Source organism: Dipodomys merriami, unplaced genomic scaffold (assembly GCF_024711535.1).
Source record: "Dipodomys merriami isolate MVZ:Mamm:240054 unplaced genomic scaffold, mDipMer1.0.p SCAF_98, whole genome shotgun sequence".
NCBI classification, from domain to species: domain Eukaryota; kingdom Metazoa; phylum Chordata; class Mammalia; order Rodentia; family Heteromyidae; genus Dipodomys; species Dipodomys merriami.
This window is the reverse complement of record NW_027206601.1, coordinates 302,278-318,182: the sequence shown is the minus strand read 5'-3', so window position 1 is coordinate 318,182 and position 15,905 is coordinate 302,278. Positions and strand designations below refer to the sequence as shown.

Here is a 15,905-nt window from a genome sequence, read left to right as displayed (position 1 = left end):
GACACATGGGTGGGGAAGAGATGGTACCCTTCATTTTCCAATATCAGCAAGCAAGGGAGCTGGTTCCCGGCCTGGCTTCCTGGACTCCACCATGCAGGGGCCGGGGAACTGCTCTTCCCCCTCACTTCCCTCTCCTCCCCACTCACACCTCTGCCACCTTAGAAAACACAATCTATCTTTCTCCTCCCCTCTTTCTTTCTCCTTACTGCTGGAGGATCAAAGCTGTGAAGTAAGGCTCTGGTCTGTTCTAGAAGACTCCATCCTCTGCCTTGAAGAGCAGGCTATGGAACCAGTAAAGGAATGGAGGTCTCTAAGCAGAGGCCATATAGACACAAGCCAAAGCCAAAGTTCTGAGGCTCAGACCAAACAGAGGAAGTGGTGGAGAGAGAGAGAGAGAGAAAGAGGAGAGAGAGAGAGAGAGAGAGAGAGAGAGAGAGAGAGACAGAGACAGAGACAGAGACAGAGACAGAGAGACAGAGAGAAAGAGAAAGAGAGACAGAGACAGACAGAGACAGACAGAGACAGAGAGACAGAGACAGACAGACACAGACAGACACAGACAGACAGACACAGAGAGAGTCACAGAGACACACACAGAGATAGAGACATAGGGAGAGAGAGACAGAATACAGAGAGAAACAGCGAGAAAGCCAGAACACTAAAAAGACAAAGATAGAGACAGAGTAAGAGAGACACACACAGCGAGACAGAGTGGCACAGAGTGAGACATAGAACACAGACATAAACAGAATAAGTGAGACATAGAGTCAGTATCCAAGATGCTGCTAAGGGTCTCGGCCTGAGCTTGTGAAATCACTGAGGCAATTCCTAGGCAGAGCTGGGGAAACGATATGAAGAATTGGGTTGTGGGGCAGAGATGTTTGGGGACAGGAAAGGGGTCCAGACAGAGGCCCAGTGCAGAGCCACAGTGATCTGAGTGAGGATGTGAGTGCCCGAGCTGACAGGTGAGTGCCTGAGCTGACAGGTGAGTCCCCAAGCTGACAGGTGAGTCCCCAAGCTGACAGGTGAGTCCCTGAGCTGACAGGTGAGTGCCTGAGCTGACAGGTGAGTCCCTGAGCTGACAGGTGAGTCCCCTGAGCTGACAGGTGAGTGCCCGAGCTGACAGGTGAGTGCCTGAGCTGACAGGTGAGTCCCTGAGCTGACAGGTGAGTGCCCTGTGCTGACAGGTGAGTCCCCTGAGCTGACAGGTGAGTGCCTGAGCTGACAGGTGAGTCCCTGAGCTGACAGGTGAGTGCCCTGTGCTGACAGGTGAGTCCCCTGAGCTGACAGGTGAGTCCCCTGAGCTGACAGGTGAGTGCCTGAGCTGACAGGTGAGTGCCTTAGCTGACAGGTGAGTGCCCGAGCTGACAGGTGAGTGCCTGAGCTGACAGGGAGTGCCTGAGCTGACAGGTGAGTCCCTGAGCTGACAGGTGAGTCCCTGAGCTGACAGGTGAGTCCCCAAGCTGACAGGTGAGTCCCCAAGCTGACAGGTGAGTCCCCAAGCTGACAGGTGAGTCCCTTAAGCTGACAGGTGAGTCCCTGAGCTGACAGGTGAGTCCCTTAAGCTGACAGGTGAGTCCCTGAGCTGACAGGTGAGTGCCTGAGCTGACAGGTGAGTCCCTGAGCTGACAGGTGAGTCCCTGAGCTGACAGGTGAGTCCCTGAGCTGACAGGTGAGTCCCTTGAGCTGACAGGTGAGTCCCTGAGCTGACAGGTGAGTCCCTTAAGCTGACAGGTGAGTCCCTGAGCTGACAGGTGAGTCCCTGAGCTGACAGGTGAGTCCCTTGAGCTGACAGGTGAGTCCCTGAGCCGACAGCTGAGTCTCCTGAGGTGGGGAGAGGCTCGGGACACTGGCAATGACCCAAGTCTGCTGGAGTCAGGAGACTGAGCAGGTCTGAGGATGGGAAGAGGCCTCATAGGGGCAGGCCTCAGTGGTGAGAAAGAAGCACTGAGGTTCCATGTCCACCACATACCAAGCAAGCATCTCAGGCAGGGAACATGTAACCTGACATTCCTAAGCCACATTTCAAACACCATGGTAAATGGTCATTTGCATAGATCTAAAAGACACTGGAATTTGATAAATTACACAAGATTCTAGATACATACAGACCAAAAAGAGAATACTCAGGAGAGAAACAAAAAGGCTCAATGTCTATGTGCCTCTTCATATGTCTGTGTGTGTGTGTGTGTGTGTGTGTGTGTGTGTGTGTGTGTGTGTGTGTGTGTGTGTGTGGGAGAGAGAGAGAGAGAGAGAGAGAGAGAGAGAGAGAGAGAGAGAGAGAGAGAAACAAAATCCAAGGTATGGAAACAAGAGATCTCTGTGTCTTCTTTATGTATGGCATAGTCGCATGTATATCTTTGAGAGAGCAAGGGGAAAGGCACAGAACTCAAGGAAAAAATAGTGAAAAAGTAGAGCTCACTGGACACAGATGGATGTGAACTATACAACTTGTGGGTGGAGACAGGAGGGAGGGACTTGGAGATAGTAAGGGAACAGAAGACACTGTACAAAAGGCAATGTACTAATTACCTGACGTATGTCATTGTATCCCACTGTACATGACGTTTATAATAACAATGAAGTAAATTCATTTTTAAATAATCATTTTCATTTTTCTATCCACTTTTCTATGTTGCCATAATACATTTGGAAGTGGTCAAACGGGCTTGAACTAGGTGCCTTTGCTTGCTAGGAAAGCCTTCTACCACTTGAGCCATGCCTCCAAGCCCATTTTTGCTTCAGTCTCAAGTTTTTTTGCCCAGGGCTGGCACTGGACAGTAATGTTCCTAATTACTCTTTCTGCATAGCTATGGATTACAGCTGTGCATCAGCATACCCAGCTTGTTTGACACATGTGTGTGTGTGTGTGTGAGAGAGAGAGAGAGAGAGAAAGAGAGAGAGAGAGAGTGTCCTGGGGCCTCAACTCAGGGCTTGGGTGCTGTCCCTGAGCTTTATTTTTGCTCTGAACATTTTTGCTCAAGGCTAATGCTCTACCACTTAAGCCACAGCTCCACTTCTGTCTTTCTGGTGGTTAATTAGAGATGAGTCTTTTGGACTTTCTTGGACTTTCCTTTCTGGACTGACTTCAAACTGCAATCCTCAGATCTCAGCCTTCTAAATAGCTAGGATTATCAGAGCCAAGCTTACTAACTTTTTTTTTTTGGAGGGGGGGACCTGGATTGGCCTCAAACCAAGCTCATCCTGGTCTCTGTCTCCTGAGTACCAGTAAAACCAGGCATATGTCACTATACCTGTCAACATTATCTTTTGATCCTAAATAAAAACTATTTGACAAAATCCCAAACCCAGTTTTCCCAGTGTTCTTAAGCCTGATTTTGAAGTAGTCACAGTCTGAGACTCACAGCCTTACCTGAGAACGGCGCCTGGGTTGTCAGGGTCGTAGGACTGAGACCCACTGAGGACGATGGGGACCAGGGCGACCCTGGGGACAAAGAGGTGCGTGCCCGCTGAGATCACACTGACAGGGACCCTGGATCGCACCTCCACAGCTACACAGTAGTTGCTGTGTACCACACTGCCCTTGATCTGCACCTGTGGGGCCACAGACAAGGGGGCAATTCACATGAAACACTAGAAAGGAAACTTGCACATCGATGCACCATCTCTATCCCAGCTAAACCAGTCACAGCTGTATAAATACACCACCTAGTGTGGTTCCATCAGAGACAGGGCAGGGGCCAATGGGTGTACAAACAAAAGTATGCAAAAAAAGGTCTAGGTGTTGCCTCAGATCACAATGGCATTTATGTGCATTTAGCTTCCAAACCTCCTTCCTTAAAAACTACCTATGGTGTTGACATGGGTTTGCCTTTCTTTTCTTTCCTTTGAGCTTCTTTCTAACACCAAAACATATAATGGTAGTTAAGAACTGTTCGAGAGCCAGGCACTGGCCTATAATCCTAGCTACTCAGGAGGCTGAGATCTCAGTTCAAAGCCAGCCCAGGCAGAAAAAAAAAAGAGAGAGAAAGAAACCAACTAAGCTGGACGTGGACTTATGACATGCCTTAAGTGAAAAATCTCATGGCCAGGGTGCAGGCCCTGAGTTGAAGCCCCAGGATCAAAAAAAATTGTTTTAATAAAAAAGAAAGAAATGTTTGCAAGCCAGATGCCAATAGCTCACACCTAAAATCCTAGCTCCTTGGGAGGCTGAGATCTGAAGAAAGTCCATGAACCTCTAATCTCCAGTTAAACAGCAGAAGCTAGAAGTGGAGATGTGACTTGAGTGGTAGAGTGCCAGCCTTGAGCAAAAAAAGCCAAGTGAGAGTGTGAAACCCTGACTGAGCTCAAGCCCCAGGACCGGCACAAAATCAAAACAAAACGAAAAACTAAAACAAGAAAGGGCCTCACACTTGGTTTTCTTGCCATAGTTTCCACTCTATTGCTTGAACCACACCTCCAATCTAGGAGTTTTACTGGTAAATTGGAGATAAGAATCTCAACCCCGTAAGTCTCAAAACTATTGCATAGCTAGGATTACAAGTGCAGGCCACAAATGCTAGGCTTAGAACCTGATACAAGTGGTAGAGTGGCTGCCTGGCACGTGCAAGGCACAGGGTTCAAACCCCAGGACCACCTAAATGTTCATTATAAAGCTTCATTCCATTTGAAAACACCCATTCTAACTCATAGGTCTCAGCTTTAGTCCTCCTGGATTTTCTCTCAACAGATGCATGTGGCTCTCTACTGGCCACTCCCTGGAGTCCTTGTCTTGTTTATTTATTCATTCATGCATTTGTTTTCTTGTTTGTTTTAGACTCCTTTCTTTCCTTTCATCCCATGAAGTTAACTTCCTAGCATCCTCTTCCCCTCTGAACTCCTGGGGTATACTCACTGCTCCCTGTTTCCACTCTCTCACGCCCCCGAGATTCCACATAGCTCCAACCCACTGCCTAGATGGGCACTGTGTCCCTGTCACAAATGTCAACCAGCCTAGGCTTCTGTCATTGTGAGAAGTCCCCACTGGGGCTTATGTCCAGCCCACTTCCTACCATACACTGCACTTGACTTCATGCTCCAGGCCACTCCCCCCTCAGCGCTTCCTGACCCTGCTTAGATGGGAACCACCTCTTCTATTGCTCTTGCTCTCCATCTACCTCCTCCAAAGGCTGTGTAAGCAAATGTGCAACATCAGTTTGTCTGTGCCTCCCTTGCCTGCACACAGAAGGACAGAATGAACACTCAGTTTTCTTTTTTTTTTTTTTTTAACATTTTTTATTATTATTTTCTTTAAGTAGTTGTACAAAGAATTTCCCATTCTACAAAACAGTCTATGAATACAAGAGCACTCAGTTTTCATTGAGGCCACGAAGAGTAGCCTGACCTCCCTTTCACTCATCTGGTGTTACAGATTTTCTTGGACTGTTCCCCGTTCCTTTGGTATTTAGGGCTAAGCAGGTGCTCTATCACTTGAGCCATGCCCCCAGCCCTTTTTTGTCGGTCATGGGGCTTGAACTCTGGGCCTGGGTGCTCTCCCTCAGCTCTTCAGTTCAGGGCTAGTGCTCTACCACTGGAGCCACAGCGCCACTTCCAGTTTTCTGAGTGGTTTATTGAAGATAAGAGTCTCATGGACTTCTCCTGCCCTGGCTGGCTTTGAACCATAATCCTCAGATCTCAGCTTCCTGAGTTGCTAGGGTTATAGACATGAGCCACCAGCAGCCAGCTTCCCCCAGCCATTTTTGTTTTCATTACTTTTTGGATAGTGTCTTGTATTTTTGCCCAGGGTCAGCCTTGGACTACAATTCTTCTTATACCTCTCAGTAGCTGGACTTATAGGCATGAGCTGCCAAACCTGGCTTTTCCTTTGATTCTTACAATTAGTTACCATGATACACACTGCTCCCTTCCCACTCCCACAGCTATTCTATTTCCCCTCCTCTGCTTTTCATTCCACTGCAGCTACCTGTTTTAGTCTCTAAGTATCTTCCTTTCTTCTTTCCTTTTCTTTCTCCCTCCCTTCCTTCCTTTCTTCCCTCCTCCCTCCCTCCTTTTGGAGACAGGAACTTGTTATGTAGCCCCAATTGGCCTTAACCTAATAATTCTTCCGTTTTAGCCTCCAAAGTGCTGGAATCCAGGCATGCACCACTGCTGGCTCTGAGTAGTTCTCAACTTCACTTTAGGAACACTCTCCCAGCATTCCACCTTTCATCTGTTTCCAGTTCTCTCTCAGTATTTTCACAGAGGAGTATGTCTCAGACTTGGACACAGTTTTTGTGGGTTTTTTTTTTTTTTCCATTTCCTACAACTGACAGAGTGTCCCTCACAGCATGGCCTCTGTCAGTTGTCGGGGTCTAGCTCACACTGGGGTGAGTACAGGACCTGGAAGGGCACATGAGCATGGGTCCATCCATGGCAATCAGTGCAGGCTCAGGGCTCCGGCCTCCCTGACTAGTGCCAGCTTTCATGCTGAGGGACCCTGGGGCTGAGGGACCCTGGGACAAGCTTGAACCAAGGCTCCTGTGACCCCAAGAGGGAAAGATCCCCATTCCTCCACAACAGAGATTTTAGGGGTTCCTGCTGTGGCCTTAAGAAGCACCTCTTCAGCCAGGCCTTCTTTATCTCACTATCATCTGACCCCAAACCCTCCCTCCACTATTCCAAGCTATTGTCCTCTGCCGTGCCCTCCCCCCCTTTTCATGCCAGTGATCAACTCTTTAAAGCACCCCTCCTTCAAGAAGCAGTGGCCTTCTCCTTGAACCCATGTATTGTTATTATTTTCCAGATAAAACTGAGCCCCAAGCCCTGAGCACTGAGCACTAAGCAGAGAGCACTATGCACTGGCTGAGGTCAGAGCACCCTATAGCTTAGGCAAAGTAGGTATACAGGGAGGTTTTGTTAAAAGATCTAGAAGGAAGTTCAGCACCTGAATTTCATGCCTATAATCCTAGCCACCCGGAAGGCTGAAATCTTAGGATCGCAGTCGAAGCTAGCACAGCCAGGAAAGTCCATGAGACGCTTATCTCCAATTAACCAGCAAAAAGCCAGAAGTGGTTTAAGTAGTAGACTGCTAGCCTTTAGCAAAAAATATACGAAACAGCGTTTCGTATATTTTCAAGCCCCAGTAATGGGGGGAAAATAAATCTAGGAGTCTTTTTCATTGCTTACTCGGCAAACATTGGAATATAGGTTCTCCCAGGAAAACGAAACATTTTTCTTAAAATCCTATCCATGCCTTAAAAAAAAAAACCTTTTGTTAGAAGAGGCTCAGGGTTAGAATGCAGGCTGGTGGAAAGTCCTGTGTCCCTGGGCCAGCAGGAGGGGAGGGGAGCGGGCTGACTTTGACTGACCTTCGCAATGGCAGTGTAGTTCCCACACTCCAGCGTGTAGCTTGGCAGCAGGATGGTCTGTCTGTGAGTGTGGATGCCAGCAGGGAGGACAACGAGAGACCTCTGGGAGTCCAGAAAGTTCCAGGTGTAAGAAAGACCTTGGGAGATGTCACAGAGGACAGCAGCTTCAAATGTTACTTCCAGTCTCAGGGTCTGAGACCGCCATATCTGAGGATCAACATGAGAAGACATCCCATCATATGCCCTCCATGTACAGTGATATTGTCAACAACTAGAGACATTCAGGAAGAAATCCTCAATTATTTGTTTGCAAAACTATAGGGTGGGACCCAAGGTTGGACTATAGATCTACCCGAATAAATACTACATTTATTTTATAGATAAATGTAAAAAGTAAAAATCTAAAAACAAGAGAAATCATAAGCTGGGAACTAGTGACTCACTCCTGTAACCCTAGGTAGGAGTGAGATCTGAGGAAGCTGAGATTGAGGATCGAGGTTTGATGCCAACTCAAGCAGAAAAGTCCATGAGATTCTTTTTTTTTTTTGGGGGGGGGGGTCTGGTCATGGGGCCTGGGCGCTGTCCCTCAGCTTTTCAGCTCACGGCTAGCACTCTACCACTTGAGCCACAGCGCCACTTCCAGCTTTTTACTTTTTGCTTATGTGGTGCTGAAGAATCAAACCCAGAGCCTCATGCATGCAAGGCAAGCGCTCTACCACTGAGCCACCTTCCCAGCCCCTCCATGAGATTCTTATATCTGAGTAATTAGCAAAATCCTGGAGATGGAGCTAAAAGACAATGCCTGTCCTGAGTTCAAGCTCTAGTACACACACACACACACACACACACACACACACACACACACACACACACACACACACACACACACACACACACACACACACACACACACACACACACACACACACACACACACACACACACACAAGAAATGTCTATAGTTACATATACTAAGGGGAAAAGATGCTTTGTAAGAACAGAATTAAAGGGCTGGGAAGGTAGCTCAGTGTAGACTGCTTGCCTTGCATGCATAAGGCCCTGGGTTTGATTCCTCAACACCACATAAGTAGAAAAAGCTGGAAGTGGCGATGTGGCTCAAGTGGTAGAGTGCTAGCCTTGAGCTGAAGAGCCCCAAGCCCAGAGTCCAGGCCCCACAACTGACCAAAAAAAAAAAAAAATTAAAAGAAAGTTATCAAAAAAGATTGCTAGATATTATTACATAAATATGTAAACTTCTGAATGTCAAAATGTGCATTCAGAAAAAATAATAGAATGAAAAAGAAAAATATCTAATATATGATGCAGACTTGCTTTATGATTTTTCTTTGCAAAAACATTCAAAAGTCTTTCTCAGAGACCAGAACCTTTGAATTCTACTCTCTCTCTCTCTCTCTCTCTCTCTCTCTCTCTCTCTCTATATATATATATATATATATATATATATATATAAAATAAAAGGGAGGGCTGGGAAGGTGGCTCAGTGGTAGAGCGCATGCCTTGCATGCCAGAGGCCCTTGGTTCGATTCCTCAGCACCACATAAGCAAAAAGAAAAAAGCTGGAAGTGGCGCTGTGGCTCAAGTGGTAGAGTGCTAGCCTTGAGCTGAAGAGCTGAGGGACAGCGCCCAGGCCCAGAGTTCAGGCCCCATGACCAGACCCCAAAAAAAACAAACAAACAAAATAAAAGGGAATTTTCTTATCTTATCTCGCCTCAACAATTAGCAATGATTTCTTTCTTTTTTTTTTTTTTTTTTGTCAGTTGTGGGGCTTGAACTCTGGGCCTGGGTGCTGTCCCTCAGCTCTTCAGCTCAAGGCAAGTGCTCTACCACTTGAGCCACAGCACCACTTCCAGTTTTCTGGTGGTTAACTAGAGATAGGAGTCTCACGGGTTTTCCTGCCCAGTCTGGCTTTGAACCACAATCCTCAGATCTCAGCCTCCTGAGTAGTTAGGATTACAGGCATGAGCCACTGGCACCCGGCTGGCAGTGATTTCTTAATACAAAACTACATCATAATAAAATGTCTCTAATTGTCTTCAAAATACATTTGTAATTGTTTGATTTCAATGAACCAAGGTTTGTGGAGAGAGAGAGACAGACAGACAGACAGACAGACAGAGAGAGACAGAGACAGAGACAGAGACAGAGGGAGAAAGGGAGAGAGGGTGTGTCTCCCTTGATGTAAACTTGTCCCTTCCTGTCCTTTTCAAGCTCATTTTGCCTCCATCTCATCCTCTGAGAACATACCTATGCCCCTCCCCCCTCAACACCAAGCCTGTGCCCTCCTCAACACCAGGCCTGGCATGACTCAGTGAGGCTTTGCCCCCAGCATGGAAAATAATCCAGGCCAGAGGGCATCAGGATGGAGATTCTGCTCTGTTCCTGCAGGGTGGCTTTCCAGGCCTGATGCCAGATAGGTACATGGGCTCCTCCTAGAGGGCTTTCTTTTCCTTGAAGTTTCCATTAAAATTAAGCAGGAAATGATCTCCTACTAAGTAGAATTTTAAGAAACATTGGTGCTCATTGTAAAGTGGAATTTTACTTCTGTCCCTCCCTTCCTCCTCCCCCTACTGCCCCCCTCCTCCTCCATTGTACAGGTCCTGGGGATTGAACTCAGGGGCTTGAACTCAGGGCCTGGACACTGTCACTTTTGTTGAAGGCTAGCACTCTGCCACTTGAGCCACAGCTTCATTTCTGACTTTTAGTTTAATTTATTGGAGATATGAGTCTCATGGACTTCCCTACCTGAACTGGATCCAACCCATTTAATTACTTTTACATTATTTATATGATTTCCACTTTGAATATGATGCCATTTTAAGATTTTTCACAAAATTGTTATGTGCTACAGCAAATTATAATACTGATTATAATTTGTATTATACATATATTATGCATGCGTATATTATACATATATTATAATATTATAATCATAATGCCAATCACTTATCAGTTCATTGACAATAATAAACATTAAAAATATATAATATGCTGTGGGGGTGAAAAGTGATTCAGATCCCTGATACACTGGGTACATAGCTGGACAATGGCTGGGCTTGTCCAGGTCTTGACCTGTCCTTCAGCTTTGTCACATGCAGGTGTCATGCCAACAGAAACACAAACACACAGAAAGATGTGCCTACACAACATCATTGCCAAGTGTCTTGTAAAAAATGGGAAATCTTGCCAGGCCCTTGTAGCTCATGCCTGTAATCCTAGCTACTCAGGAGACTGAGATCTGAGGACCTCAGTTTGAAGCCAGCCTGGGCAGGAAAGTCCCTGAGACTCTTATCTCCAATAAATCACAGAAAAAATCTAGAATTGATGCTATAGTTCAAGTGGTAGAGCGTTAGTCTTGAGCAAAAAGGAGCTTAGGGATAGTGCCCAGGTCCAGAGTTCAAGGCCCAGGACTAGCAAAAAAAAGAAAGAAAGAAAAAAGAAAAAGGAAAAAAAGAAAAAAAAAAGAAAGGAAGAGAGGGAAGAAGGAAGGAAGAGATGAAGGAGGGAAGGAAGGAAGGAAGGAAGGAAGAGAGGGAGAAAAGGAGGGAGGGAAGGAGGAAGGAAGGGAGGGAGGGAGGAAGGGAGGGAGAGAAAAAGGGAGGAAAAGAGGGAGGGAGGGAAGGAAGGAAGGAAGGAGGGATGAATCCGGAAATCACCAATATTCAATAATCACATTTAATAATCACAATGTATAATTTGTGCATATGATTTAACACATGCCACCATGGAAATGGTATAATCAAGACTCTGTGTGTGTGTGTAAATGGTATAATCAAGTGTGTGTGTGTGTGTGTGTGTTCCGTGTGTGTGTGTGTGTGTGTGTTCCGTGTGTGTGTGTGTGTGTGTGTGTGTGTGTGTGTGTGTGTGTGTGTGTGTTCCAGTATTGAGGATTGAATTTAGGGCCTCATACTCTCCCTTGGTTTTTTGGCTTAAAGCTGGTACTCTTGTACCATGCCTTCACTTTGGCTTTTTGCTGGTTAATTAAAGAGGAGTTTCAGACTTCTCTGCCCGGGATGGCTTTGAACTGAGACTTTCAGTTCTCAGCTTCCTGAGTAGCTAGAACTACAGGCAAGAGCCACAGGCACCCAATAAGAGAAAGTGGTCACATGACCTCCCAATGATCCCAATTGTGTGACAGATACACATTTCCTCTGCATACAATAAGCACTAAAAGAATACTGAAAATCAGTATGTGGGGTGGTTAGATCACTATTGATCTTCTGTTGCCTATATTTCAGTCAATTCCATGATCTCCCCTGCATATTCTGGGGTGCAAGGCAGGACAAAGGACCCAGCAGCTGCCTTCTCCGGACTTCCTGACCATCACAGAAAGCATTCTCGCAAATGTTCACTCACTGGTTTAAATTCCCATGTGAGCACCTTTGCCCCCAAAATGAAAAATATGCTTTGAATCAAAGACATCAAAAGGAACATAAGAAAAATTTAAAAGCCATCCTATTTCCCCTAACCTACCTATCATTGGTGCTCAACAAATACTTGGTTATTTAATTTATTTTTATTGTTGTGCCAGTCCTGAGGCTTGAACTTAGGGACTGGGCACTATCCTTGAGCTTTTTTGTTCAATGCTGGTGCTCTACCATTTGAGCCACAGCACCACTTTTGGCTTTTTCTGTGATTAATTGGAGATAAGAGGCTCACAGACTCCTGCCCAGGCTGGCTTCAAATCTTGATCCTCCAATTTCAGCCTCTTGAGTAGCTAGAATTACAGGCATGATCCACCAACACCTGGCTAGTCATTTAATTTTCATTTTACATTTTCTTTTTTCTTTAAAACATTATAGATCACTGTCCAAGAAAACAAAACAAAACAAAAAAAAAGCCCTCAAGTGCGCTGTGCCGGACCCCAGAGTTGCATAGGCAAATAAAGGACTATTCATACACAAGAAAACAGCCTCTCCCTCACCCAGGATCCCCTCAGTCCCCAAAGCAGCCCAGATACTCCAAAGCCTTTACAGAGGTTCTTTTGAGGCTGAACTCCACAAAACCCCCTTCACTCCCCACAGAGCCCAGGTCCCAATCCTGGGTTTGATTGGGACGCAGGGAGAGAAGGAGGTTGGAAAGCAGCCCCAGGCCCCGGCCCTACCTGGACCTTGGCAGGCCCCATGTTCTTCACAGGGGGTGGCTGGCAGGGCTCCCGCACGATGAAAAGCTGCTTTCTTAGGACGGCAGAGCTGACGTTATTAAAGGCCAGGACCTCCACTCTGAATTCTCCCTCCCTGGAAGGGGAAAAGCAGAGGAATGAGCAGATGGAGCTGGCTGCTCACTGAGCCTCATTCACTCAGCAAGGATCTATGTGGTTCTGTGTGTGTGGAAATACTGGGGCTTGAACTCAGGGTCTAGGCTCTGTCCCTAAGCTGTTTTGCTCAAGGCTAGTGCTCTACCACTTGATCTACTGCTCCACTTATACCTTTTTTTAAATTTTTTTATTGTGAAAATACTGTACAGAGGGGTTACAATTACATGGGCAAGATAATGAGTCCATTTCTTATCAAGCATTGTAGCCTCCTCCTTTGTTTCCCCTTTCCATCCCTTCCCATCCTCCCCCCCACACCCCCTCCACTTTTACTTTTTTGCTGGTTAATCTCACAGACTTTCTTGCCTAGGCTTTGAACTGAAATCTTCAGATCTCAGCCTCAGGAGTACCTAAGATTACAGGCATGAGCCACCAGTGCCTGTCTGTCTGTCTGTCTGCCTGTCTGTCTCTTTGTCTCTGTCTCTGTCTCTCTGTCTGTCTCTGTCTGTCTCTGTCTATCTCTGTCTGTCTCTCCCCCCCCCCCAGCCCTTCTCTCTGTCTTGTGGAAGACAGTATTATTGTTCAACTCAGGTCTCTCACTTACTAGGCAGGGGCTTTACCACTTGAGCCATGCTTTTTGCTTTAGCTAGTTTGGGTTTGTTGTTTTTTTTTTTATAAGGTCTCATGGTTTTGCCTGGCCTGGCCTGTACCACCATTCTCTTATTTGTCCCTTCTGCATATCTAGAGTCACAATGCACCTAGCTTATTAGTTAAGATGAGGTCTTAACTTTTTTTTTTTAGACTGGGCTCAATCAAGCTCATCTCAGCCTCTGCCTCCTGAGTATTTGGGATTATAGGTGTAAGCCACTGTGCCCAGCCCTAAGGATCAGACTTCTGGACTAATCTCTTAAGGCCTTGCAAACCCAGGAGATTGAGATAAGTCCCCAGGTAAGCTGGCCCTCCATTTAGGCCCCAGGGATGGTGAAAGGACTTCAGCTGTGGAGAGGCAGGGCAGGGGGAATGTGGAAAGGAGGCAGGATGTGCTTGACTAAAGAAATACATGCTGACTTGGCAAATTCTGCAAAATGGCTTCAAGACTTTGAAATTTGAACAGAAAAATAGGTCCATCAGAACATCACAAATCCAACTTTTCTTTTCTTTTCCTTTCCTTTCCTTTCTCTTTGTGTGTGTCCTAGGGCTTGAATGGCAGGGTCTGGACACTGTCCCTGAGCATTTTTGCTCAAAGCTAGTGCTGTACCACTTGAGGCACAGCTCCACTTTAGCTTTTTGGTGATTAATTGAAGATAAGAGTCTCACAGATTTTCCTGCCAAAGCTGGCTTTGAACCATGATCCTCAGATCTCAGCCTTCTTAGTAGCTAGGATTACAGGTGTGAGCCAGGCAAATTCAAGTTTTCTAAGACCAGACTGTCACCTGCCATCTTGCAGCTTCAGAGAGGAAGGTGGCAGGCCTACCAAGATGAAGGCTGGGAGAGGTTTGACCCATGCCCTGTCGTATCCAGAGGCTGGGACAGAGATCCTGGAACCAAAAACCACAATCCTAGGTCCCTGGACTTCAGACACCAATCCATCAGGTACTATTGCTCAATTTCTTGCCTACCTGCAAGTCTATTTCCAATAGAAAAGTCCCAGTGGACTTCTCTAGGGAGGACCATTTAGGAGTCCCCATGAAAGGGAGGACAGACCACAGACACAGGTACCTGGGAAGTCCTATATTAGAAGAAACCTGTGATCATTCCCTAGGGCTGCCACACACAGGCTTTGCTTTCTGGATGTTTGGCACACTCAGAAATCCCTCTGTGGCAGCACAAAGATGGCTCATCACTGCAATCCTGGCTACTCAGGAGGCTGAGACCTGAGGATCAAGATTCAAAAACAGCCCCAGGCAAACACATCCCGGAGACTTTCATCTCCAATTTATCAGGAAAAAAAAGAACTTGAAGTGTAATTCAAGTGACAGAGCAGCAGCCATCAGCAAGAAAGGTAGGCAAGAGCATTGATAGCAATAACAAATGGCTATGTGGTTGGTGTTTGTATTCTGTATGCTATGCTTTCCTTAGTTATTTTAGAGTATACGTCTTTACTGTTTACTGTGAAATTGGTTAGTTACGTGTCAATAGCCCCATGTATCTTGGGTTTACCTAAATTGCATCAACAGGCGACATTAAATGGTTGAGCTGCACCACCTAGGGGTGGTGTTTGCACATGAACAAATCAAGTAATGTCATGTTTCTCACATACATCCCATTGTGAAAGGATACATGCCTGTAGCTTCCTAACACTCCAGGTAAACAGTGGGTACTCAATAATGACTGAAATAAATGGAAGCATCCACACTCTTCCTTCTGATGCTGAAGCCTTTATAATTTGTCCCAGGTACCTCACTTTTTTCTTTTCTGGTGCCAGTCTTAGGGCTTGAATTCAGGGCCTGGGCACTGTCCCTAAGCTTTTGTGCTCAAGGCTAGTGCTCTACCACTAGAGCCACAGCTTCACATCCAGACTTTTGGTGGTTAATTGGAAATAAGAGTCTCCTGGACTTTCCTGCACATACTGGCTTTGAACCATGATCCTCAGATCTCAGCCTCTTGAGTAGCTAGGATTACAGGAATGAGCTTCTCCCTTGAACTGGAAGCTCCTCCAGAGCCACAGCCAGGTTTGATCTGTCTCTATTTATTATCTGTCACCTACATCACCTAAAAAGCAGTTTCCCAAGAGTAAATACTTGAGAAGCTGATCTTAGCTGCCTCCTGCAGCAAGCTGTTGCCTATCCCACATGACTTACCTGCTGTAGATGTGGCTGGTGGAGCTGCTCCCTGAGCTGACAATACCATCCCCAAAGTCCCACCAATAGGCAACATCTGTGCCAAAGTTGATTCTGCACTCAAAGGCCACACTGGTGTTTACCAAGGCTGAGGAGGTAGACATGAGCCGATTGGCCACAATTCTCTTCTGTACCCTGATGAGATGTGGCTCTGAGACCACACTGTCCATCCCACTGGAAGCCTTGACTGTCACGTGGTACCTGCAGGATGGAGGAGGAAAGCAATGTGGGCAGGAAAGCCACATGGAAAGATAAAAACACAGAGCTGAGGAGAATCTTCAATAGAAAGGCAGAGGGTAGAGGGTTAATTTGTAGGAATTATGCAAGTACCCAGTGACTTTCACCTCCTGAGGATGGTCTCTCCTCTTCAACCAGGGGGTGAGCATCTTGCTCACCTTTGTGGAAAGGATGCCTCAGAGCACACTGCTGGCTGAGATGGGATTTGAACCCAGGATCATCAGACTTCAAAGCCTGTCACTTAGAATG

At 46.4% G+C, this 15,905-nt stretch overlaps 1 protein-coding gene across 1 annotated transcript in view; it reads right to left on the bottom strand.

Moving 5' to 3' along the window:
• The window catches only part of Pkd1l1 (polycystin 1 like 1, transient receptor potential channel interacting), a 105,605-nt gene that overhangs the window by 85,019 nt on the left and 4,681 nt on the right, over positions 1-15,905 (bottom strand). The window contains exons 5-8 of the mRNA XM_070014542.1: positions 15,381-15,620; positions 12,430-12,562; positions 7,308-7,514; positions 3,374-3,555 (exon numbers count right to left, since the gene is read on the bottom strand). Of these exons, the coding sequence (XP_069870643.1) occupies positions 3,374-3,555; positions 7,308-7,514; positions 12,430-12,562; positions 15,381-15,620 (762 nt within the window). The remainder of the gene's footprint in view (positions 1-3,373; positions 3,556-7,307; positions 7,515-12,429; positions 12,563-15,380; positions 15,621-15,905) is intronic.